The 10,585-nt window shown below is 46.9% G+C and overlaps 1 protein-coding gene across 1 annotated transcript in view; it reads right to left on the bottom strand.

Annotated features, from left to right (window-relative positions):
* Nucleotides 1-233: 233 nt before the first annotated feature.
* LOC122930605 (beta-1,4-galactosyltransferase 3-like) overlaps nucleotides 234-10,585 on the bottom strand; it is a 60,703-nt gene continuing 50,351 nt past the window's right edge. The window contains exons 6-8 of the mRNA XM_044284106.1: nucleotides 4,372-4,495; nucleotides 3,562-3,666; nucleotides 234-2,289 (exon numbers count right to left, since the gene is read on the bottom strand). Coding sequence (XP_044140041.1) covers nucleotides 2,121-2,289; nucleotides 3,562-3,666; nucleotides 4,372-4,495 — 398 coding nt within the window. The 3' untranslated portion in view covers nucleotides 234-2,120. The remainder of the gene's footprint in view (nucleotides 2,290-3,561; nucleotides 3,667-4,371; nucleotides 4,496-10,585) is intronic.

Raw genomic sequence — 10,585 nt, 5'->3', positions numbered from 1 at the left:
GAGGCGGCTGTTAATACTCAGGAAATGGAGTATAAAACTATACGAGCCAAATGTTCTCAAACAATGTAAAAAAATACTGCAAATATTTACCTATAAATAGAAGTCCTTAAAGCAGTGTTTCCCAACCAGTGTGCCTCCAGCTGTTGCAAAAACTACAACTCCCAGCATGCCCGCACAGCCAAAGGCTGTCCATGCATGCTGGGAGTTGTAGTTTTGCAACAGCTGGAGGCACACTGGTTGGGAAACACTGCCTTAAAGGGGTTGTCCCACATCAGGAAATAGCATTTATAATGTAGAGAAAGTTACTAATGTGTTGTGACTGCCCATATTGCTTCCTTTGCTGTCCTGGATTCATTTTTGCATCCCATTTTTCATGCTTACGACCACCTTACAATCCCACAGCGGTGGTCGTGCTATAGGAAAGAGTGCCAGGGTCTCCGGTGGCTGGGACTGTGGGAGGCTCACATAGGCATGCACAACCGTCCCCGTCCTGGCCACCTGGTATCTGCGCTGCAGCAGTTGTCGTAACCATAGAAACAAGCAGTGTATAATGCAATGGAAAAAAATGAATCCAGCCAGCGAAGGAAGCAATATGGAGAATCACACTACATTAGGAAGGGCCTTGTATTAACTTTCTCTACATGATAAATTTGAAGTGAGACAATCCCTTTTAAATGGATAATTTTATTTTTTATTCAGAAAAAGAGCAGTACCATGTGGGATGTAATAAAAAAAAAAAAAAAAAAAAAAAAAAAGAAGGTCTTTACAGCCAGACAATGGCGAAATCTGCCTGCATTCGGTGCGGATGTACCATGTGTTTCACCCCAAGCACTCACTGCAAACATAAACCGACAGGAATGTGGATGCGATCAGGTAAAAATCTCATCCACTTTGCTGCTACTGTAAAACGCTGCAGACTCGTCAGGGGTCGGCGGGACAACCGGAGCAGCAAAGGGATTTACAAGGTGAGGATCCTGCAGAGGAACAGCCCATCAGAGTTTACCGGATCCGGCCGTTCAGCGCCAACCGCACTGACTCTGATGGGATCACCGAGCACAGCACCACACATTGTATAGTGGCTGTGCTTGGTATTGCAGCTCAGTCCAATCCACTGGAATGGGACTGAGCTGCATCTAGGTCACGTGATTGATGACCCGGCCGAGGACGAGGCTGCAGCTCTCGCCAGAGCTTCTCCGGATCCTCACCGATCCGATACCGACGACCTGTCCTGTGGATAGATCATCAATACTTTACTCCTACGTCCACCTTCACAATGTTTTATTGTACCATTGCATTTAAAATGAAAAATAAAAATGTGAAATAATTTTGCAATAGGACTTGATTTAAAAACCTTCCTGTTCTGTGTCTACAGCTCCTAGGCAGACCTATTTCTCCATGGTAACAGACAACAGACCAACCCCTTGTAGTCTGATCCTGCGGTCACACTTCTTCCATCTATTCTCAAATTTATGCCAACATACAATCAGCAGGTTACCAAGAGGCTAAGAAAGTGTGACTGCAGGATCCGACTACGCGGGGCTCTGTTGTCTGTTACCATGGAGACGCACTGGTTTGCAGAAGTGCTGTATAAAGAAAATGATAGGAGATTTTTAATCAAGAGCCATCGCAAAGTTACTTCCTTTCCCAATATCAATGCATTGGTGCGATAAATGGTTGTGAAGGTGGACCTGGCCTTTAAGAGGACGACACAAAGAACGGGGAGGATACCAAAAAAGTGCTCTTATTTCCTAATAGAGCAAAAAAGCAGCAGTTTGTGAATCAAGATGTGCAGTTAACAAATCAACTGACACAAAGTCCATAAACCCATTAATTTTGCTGGGACCATGCGTCTGTGCTCCCCTATTCCGTACATACTGACGATCATGTGATTGGTCTGTGTCCCTGGTCAGAATGTGACTGCCACTTCAGGCGGGTGACCGGTCAGGGCCAAGTCGTTTCATTCCAGCATCTCACGGTTCACACAGTGACCTCTACTGGTCACAATGGAAACTACAGGTCTCATGGTTTTACAGAATGCATAGGGACTGGAGAAGAGACTGCAGGTCTGCAGCCATATCACTGGATGCTTCTCTATAGTTCAGTCCGCCCATGACCAAGGGCTAGAAAAAACCCCACTTTCTGGCGTCGGTCGGCATGACCGGAGTTTCACCGATGTCCACCGTGAGGTTGGTGTAGAGCTCAGCCTTCTCTCTGGAAAGCAGGCGGAAAGCCATGGAGTTCATGCCGTCTTCTCTCCAGGTTTTTCTTGTTTTACTTAACAGATTATGCCTGGGAAGATAAACGAAGGAGGAGAACGTCAGATGGGAAACATGGCCTTCAGCAGCTAAGTGGTTAACGGTCCCCAGAACTCCCAAAATGCACTGGTTTCTGATGAAATTTAAAAAAAAAAAAAAAAAAAAAAAAAAAACACTACTGCTAAATGCAGCTCTGGATGTGACTGGAGTAAAACATGTGAATGGAACAAACCTTTAGGGCTCGTTCACACGAACGTGTGAAGCCTGTGCTGTGGTCCGCAATGCACAGGCAGCCTCCGTGGGACAGGCGCATGGGGATAGCAGACCCATTCACTTGAATGGGCCCGCGATCCCTCCGTTCCGCAAAAAGATAGAACATGCTCTATCTTTTTGCAGTGTGGAGGCACAGAACGGAACCCCAGAAAGCACTCCGTAGTGCTTCCGTTCCGCATCTCCGGATTTGAGGACCAATTGAAACGAATGGGCCCGCATCCGTGATGCAGAATGACAACGGAACGGTGCCCGTGTATTGCGGATCCACAAATGTGGTCCGCAATACGGGAACGGGACACAAACGGACGTGTGAACGAGCCCTAACTTTACTTAAGTACTTTATGTCGATTTACAGTTCCGCAAAATGTTCACCGATTGGATGAAATATGAGGAGAAGCCCTGCGGCAAGTGTGTAATTTCCCTGCAGCTCCACCACAGGAGAGGAGAAGTATTACACAGTGGCCATTTACATCAGTGGACGTGCCAGGTCCTCCAGAGAGAGATAAAGATGCTCCTTGCAGTCTCTCACTACTCTAGACAATGGAGGAGGACCTGGAATGGAGAGAACCCATTGATTGTCTGGGATTTCCATATTGATGGCCAATTCTCCAGTCATCAATGTCTGATAGGTGGGGTGATGACTCCAGGCAGGACCACTGAGCAGATGTTTGAAGAGGCTGTGGCTCTCTGGCGAGTGCTGTGGCCTCCTCAAAGATTACACAGGGCTGTACACTGTATGGTGGCTGTGCTTGGTAATGCAGCCCAGGCCTATCCAACTGAATGGGACTGAGCCGTGCCTAGGCCCTGGGACTGGTAAATATGACGTCACTGGCCTAGGAAGAAGCCGCATGGTGCGCCGAGGCCTCTTCAAACAGCTCATTGGCAGAGGTGAAGAGAGTCTGACTCCCGCCAATCTGATACTGATAACCTATCAAAATCCCAGAACACCCCTTTAAATTCAATGTAAACATCAATTTATTTACTGTGCAAGGATCATTACCGGCGGCTGACACTTTCACTAGGTCCCGTTTACCTGTAAGAGTTCTCCTCATTGCCGGAGTCCCGGTCATGTGGGATCATTTTATATCGGCCAAGGCTTAAAGGCGTATGAGTGATTTTCATCCCCGAGAGGCGAATCCTTGTAAAAGAGGAAAAACACAAAAACCTATTAAAGGCCACGTCCAATCGTTGGCCCTTCTGGAAGATGATTACAAGGGAATCTCCACAAAGAGCGCTCGATCTGAAGGCACCTGAAGAAGCAATCGTATGCCGGGCAAAAGGGGCTCAACCTCACTCATTTCCAGACCTGGATGTAGCCTTCTGGCCAATCAGAAGTGTTCTGAGGGTTACATGTGACTGGAGCGGGGCCCACATAATGGATGTAGGTCAGGTCTCTCCAACTTGTCCTCCAGGACACTTGCCGATGCATTAGATATAGTGGAGTCCAAAATGTTACGTGTAACGTGCAGATTTCGGGTCTATCCCTCTGTTGGGTTCTCATATAGGCAATTTCCCTCCATCCCCAACGGATGGGTGAGCTGGAGGCCCGGGGCCCGCATCCTTCAGCAGTCAAGCTGTTGTGAAACTACCATTGTACGCCACTCATTTCTATGGAGAGTTCTGAGAAGAGCAGAGGCAGTATGCATGCTGGGAGTTGTAGTTTCACAACAGCTGGAGTGCCGGCCTTCTGCCGCTTCTCCTCCTCATTGCTGTTTTACACTAGATGGGTTCTCGTGTGACCGAGGAGGTTTCTGAACACTTAGAGCGGCTTCTAGTAGGGGAAAGGGAGGAAGACAGCGCTCGTCCCAATCACAGCTTTGTGACCCTCACCGCGGTAGGTTACCTCATGGCGATATCATCGTCCTCTCCTCCCCAGCCCCAGTATGTGTTCGGGAATCCATTCATCTTCATGAACTGATCTGGTGTAAGTGCAGACACTCCTCCAAAATATGTCCAATATGGCAGGACTGTAGGGGAAGTAAAAAAGAATTACAACCACTGGCGTATTCATCGAGAATGGCTGCAGGCGCCTCATGATCCCTAAAAAACGCAGGTGGTGCACAGGATTTTTGCATTCTGTATCAGTGAAATGCAATCCCCTGAAATCCTTAATGTGTTACCTAACGCCCGATGGTCTCTGTCATGGCTTCAGCCAGAGTCTCCTTCCTATTCCTCTCCCAGCTCTCCCTGGCAGTCAATCACAGAAGGAGATTACAAGCATTATACTGTACGTCTAGAGCAAAGGACCTCCGACACTAGCAGTTGTCAAACTACAACTCCCAGCTGTTCTTGGTGATCCCATAGATGTAAACGGAGTTGTGACGAATACCATACCTCGTGACCGCTTGACGGCAACTATGTCGAGCTCACGAGACGCGGTATGGTCACTGGTTACCAAGACGTGACGTTACGCCCTCCCGGAGGAGCATGTAAGATCAGCTTGGTACTGTCCACACCGACTCCTCCTGTCCACACGGGCCCAGAGAGGCAACAAGCTGAGGGAGCCTGGTCACTGCCCCAGTAAAACAGCGCTTCCTCAACCCGAGTATCTGCCACCAGCTTCTCGTTTGATATAAGCCCGGTCCGCTAATGAGATTATATAAAGTGAGAAACCAACCCACGGTAGCTTATAACTAGGCCGAAACACGGACGTGAGGATTCGTAATCGAGATACAAGACAGCACAAGATTAAATTAGTAAAGTTTAATCGCCTTAAGGGCTCACTAGACAACACACTATACACAAAAAATATATACAGTGGTCTGAGGTTACGAATACAGGTAGTATGGTACACACAGGATTACACAGAGCACAGGTCAGTTACCGCGTAGATTAATGTTCCTTTGGGTTATGATGGTGGAATAGTCCTTGGCTGTGGTCACGTTGGGCAGTGATGTTAGCAGTTTCCAGGTCTCTCCAGACACATGGCACGATGTGACCTCCTTTCAGAGAAAGACCCGCCCGCTTGCTGGCACAAGCCTTTTAAACTGTAGCTGGCCCTTCCTCTTCCTGCCTCTGGGAAGGGTCCCCCCTCCCTGCTGATCCTGGCAGCTCAATGACACACAAAACCCTTTAGGGTTCATACCTCCAGACCAGAAGGTCACAGGAAGATGGTTCTGGGACCAACAGACCCGCCTGGGTTCCGGCTACAAGTAGAGTCCAAACATGGTACAGTCATTTCGTTTCTGTGGGGAGATCTATAGCTCCCCTCCCGGGCTCCCTATTACCAAGCTAAGAGTAGGAGCCTGACCACCTTGGACACAGGATCACAAATATATATTTGACTCATGCCTGGGAAGGACGGGCGATTCATAATTCCTTATGAACCGCCGGTTCCATGAAGTTTGGGGGGAAATGATAGATCTGGGCAAGGACTGAGACCCCCTGCCGGGGTTTTCCTGCAGGATTAGCTTGGCCTCCGTGCAGTCTGGGTTAGGTGTGATTATGCCCACAGGTGGCCTCCTTGAAGCCAGAGCCCCTGTGGAGTTCACTACCTCCGCTATCTGACAAGCAGATGGTTGGAATGAGAATTTATTTTGCATGTACACTGACAAAGGTGAATCAGATGAAAATCATGGCTGCCATTAAATAATGATCCATATTCCTAACAGGAGCATAATGGGAGCTGTAGTTACACAACTATTGGAGTGGAAGTGACTGATGATCCCAGGTCTAAAGTATAGGGTCATATAGATTATTGTAGTGTATGGCAGAAGCATTACAACATACTGTGTGCGTGTGGATATATATTAGTGTAACATACATGTACATATTAAGTTCAGCACTCAGAGCTTAGGCTACTTTCACACTTGCGTTGTTGGATTCCAGCAGGCAGTTCAGTCGCTGAAACTGGCTGCCGAATCCGGAAATCCGTATGCAAACGGATAGCATTTGTAGACTAGATCCAGATGCGGATCAGTCTCACAAATGCATTGCAATACCAGATCCGTCTCTCTGGTGTCATCCAGAAAAAACGGATCCAATATTTATTTTTTCACATTTTTAAAAAGGTCTGCGCATGCGAAAACCAGATCATTATTATGGAAAATAATGCCGGATCCAGCATGTGTTCCGGAATATTGGAAGGAGGAAATACCGCAGCATGCTGCAGTATTTTCTCCGGCCAAATACCGCAAGAGTGACTGAACTGAAGACATCCTGATGCATACTGAACAGAATGCATTAGGATAAAACCGAAGCGTTTTTTTTTCCAGTATTGAGCCCCTAGGACAGAACTCAATACCGGAAAGCTTTAACGCTAGTGTGAAAGTACCCTTAGCTGTACTGCACCTATACAGTGAGCAGCAGTGACACCGTGTGGCGAGTGCCTAGTACTGCGTATGTGCAAAAACAAAGTTTGAATCATTGCTGGACTTCAGGCATAAAGGCAAAAAAGTCTGCACAGAATTGAAAATATTACTACTATATTAGCATACAGATTTAGCTGAAGAGGAAAATATTTAACATTATGTTGGTATCTCTGCAGAAATATATCTATACATCAGACATAGTACGATATGTATTGTAGCCACCAACTTGCATTATGACATTAATTACAGGTTTAGTTAGAATATCTTATAAACTGGAATACAGATGCATAAATACAGTCTTCTGAAACTAAATACTGCTCCCATGTACAAGACTATAACTACTATAATACTGCTCCTATGTACAAGAATAGAACTACTATAATACTGCTCCTATGTACAAGAATATAACTACTATAATACTGCTCCTATGTACAAGAATATAATACTGCTCCTATGTACAAGAATATAACTACTATAATACTGCTCCTATGTACAAGAATATAACTACTATAATACTGCTCCTATGTATAAGAATATAACTACTATAATACTGCTCCCATGTACAAGAATATAACTACTATAATACTGCTCCCATGTACAAGACTAACTAATCTGCGCTAAATATAATATTATATATATATATACACATACATACATACATACATACATACATACATACACACACACACAGTACAGACCAAAAGTTTGGACACATCTTCTCATTCATTGAGTTTTCTTTATTTTCATGACTATGAAAATTGTAGATTCACACTGAAGGCATCAAAACTATGATTTAACACATGTGGAATTATATACATAACAAACAAGTGTGAAACAACTGAAAATATGTCATATTCTAGGTTCTTCAAAGTAGCCACCTTTTGCTTTGATTACTGCTTTGCACACTCTTGGCATTCTCTTGATGAGCTTCAAGAGGTAGTCACCTGAAATGGTCTTCACTTCACAGGTGTGCCCTGTCAGGTTTAATAAGTGGGATTTCTTGCCTTATAAATGGGGTTGGGACCATCAGTTGCCTTGTGGAGAAGTCAGGTGGATACACAGCTGATAGTCCTACTGAATAGACTGTTAGACTTTGTATTATGGCAAGAAAAAAGCAGCTAAGTAAAGAAAAACGAGTGGCCATCATTACTTTAAGAAATGAAGGTCAGTCAGTCTGAAAAATTGGGAAAACTTTGAAAGTGTCCCCAAGTGCAGTGACAAAAACCATCAAGCGCTACAAAGAAACTGGCTCACATGCGGACCGCCCCAGGAAAGGAAGACCAAGAGTCACCTCTGCTGCGGAGGATAAGTTCATCCGAGTCACCAGCCTCAGAAATCGCAGGTTAACAGCAGCTCAGATTAGAGACCAGGTCAATGCCACACAGAGTTCTAGCAGCAGACACATCTCTAGAAGAACTGTTAAGAGGAGACTGTGTGAATCAGGCCTTCATGGTAGAATATCTGCTAGGAAACCACTGCTAAGGACAGGCAACAAGCAGAAGAGACTTGTTTGGGCTAAAGAACACAAAAGGAATGGACATTAGACCAGTGGAAATCTGTGCTTTGGTCTGATGAGTCCAAATTTGAGATCTTTGGTTCCAACCAGTGTCTTTGTGCGACGCAGAAAAGGTGAACGGATGGACTCTACATGCCTGGTTCCCACCGTGAAGCATGGAGGAGGAGGTGTGATGGTGTGGGGGTGCTTTGCTGGTGACACTGTTGGGGATTTATTCAAAATTGAAGGCATACTGAACCAGCATGGCTACCACAGCATCTTGCAGCGGCATGCTATTCCATCCGGTTTGCGTTTAGTTGGACCATCATTTATTTTTCAACAGGACAATGACCCCAAACACACCTCCAGGCTTTGTAAGGGCTATTTGACCATGAAGGAGAGTGATGGGGTGCTGCGCCAGATGACCTGGCCTCCACAGTCACCGGACCTGAACCCAATCGAGATGGTTTGGGGTGAACTGGACCGCAGAGTGAAGGCAAAAGGGCCAACAACAAGTGCTAAGCATCTCTGGGAACTCCTTCAAGACTGTTGGAAGACCATTTCAGGTGACTACCTCTTGAAGCTCATCAAGAGAATGCCAAGAGTGTGCAAAGCAGTATTCAAAGCAAAAGGTGGCTACTTTGAAGAACCTAGAATATGACATATTTTCAGTTGTTTCACACTTTTTTGTTATGTATATAATTCCACATGTGTTAATTCATAGTTTTGATGCCTTCAGTGTGAATCTACAATTTTCATAGTCATGAAAATAAAGAAAACTCTTTGAATGAGAAGGTGTGTCTAGAGAGATAGAGAGATAGAGAGATAGAGATATACACACACACAAATCTTTCCAGCCTCTGTTAAACCTATAGAGCGCAGAGCATTCTACATAAAATGTCCACTAGAGGGCAGTCACAGACAGAAGTAACGTTCCATCCATGTAAAGAAGGTACTGTAATTCCAACAACAGGTTCGGCTATGCTACATCTGTATATCTATTCAATGTATTCTACCCATGTAACAGATGAGTGGTTTTGTGGAGTTCACTACCTCTGCTATCTGAAAAGCAGATGGTTGGAATGAGAACGTTTTTTGTATGTACACTGACAAAGGTGAATCAGATGAAAATCATGGCTGCCATTAAATAATGATCCATATTCCTCGCACCTCCCCCTTTTAGAGGGCGCTAAGGGAAGCACATTCCCGTGCTTTCCCGTACGCCCATCCGCACCCTCTCTGGTGGCAAATGCCAAAGTGGCACGGCTGAAGCGCCAGGCTTCCACGTACCCACCTCCCATTTGCTCCTGGCCAATGGAGTCACCCTGACGGAGCATGATAAGGCCACGATTACTGGCATCAGTCGGTACTATAAACAGCCGCGTGAAGTCGGCTGCCTGTAGTACCCGGGAAGCTGGAAAAGGCGTCCTTTAGTGCCTACAAGGCCGTCTCGCAGTCGGTTGACCAATCAACTGCAGAGGACAGCTTCTTCCTGGAGCGGTCTGTCAGGGGCCTCGCCAGGCTACTATAGTGGGGCGCGAACCCCCTATAGTACCCGGCGGTGCCCAGGAAGGGCATCACCTAGTTCTTGTCCCGGGAAGTGAGCCAGGATGCGCTGGCATCCACTTTCCCGGGCTCCGGTTCCAACACTTCCCCGCCTGCCCGAGGCCCCTCGCTTATGCCCAGCTGGCACTTTCCTGGTGTAAGGGTAAAGCCTGCCTGGCAGATCTGCCCGAGCATCTGGGCCAGATGCTCTCAGGGATCCTCCCATGTAGGACCAAAGATGGCAATGACCTCCAGATACGCAGCCTCTTCGAGTCCCTTAAGCAGCTTGACCATCCGCTTAGAAGTGGCAGGGGCACACTCCATGCCCAACTGCATCTCGGTGGACGCCGTCCTTCTGGGCGTTTTGGTTAACAGTTCCCGGAAGGGGCGGAATTCCAGGAGGGCACCTGCCTCCCGCTCATGATATGCCTGCATCAGGTTCGCGGGGAAGGCCTTCTGCCTTTCCCGGGTGTGGTCCAGGGTGACCAGGTACATCCTGGCATTGAGCCACTTGTGCGCGAGGCACGGGCCTTCCCAGGCCGCCTGAAGCTTGTCCTGAGGTACGGGAACCAGCATCCACGCTTGCTGACCCACCTGGTGGGTCCTCTCACAAGCCATGTGGTCGGTCTGGACCTGTCACGCACCAATCGCGACAAGGCCTGCACTTTTTCCTGGAAGCGCACGACACACTTGATGACCGACACCCC

The sequence above is a fragment of the Bufo gargarizans genome, chromosome 3 (genome assembly GCF_014858855.1).
Source record: "Bufo gargarizans isolate SCDJY-AF-19 chromosome 3, ASM1485885v1, whole genome shotgun sequence".
Lineage (NCBI taxonomy): Eukaryota > Metazoa > Chordata > Amphibia > Anura > Bufonidae > Bufo > Bufo gargarizans.
The sequence above is the reverse complement of the archived record's forward strand: the minus strand, read 5'-3'. Positions and strand labels throughout refer to the sequence as shown.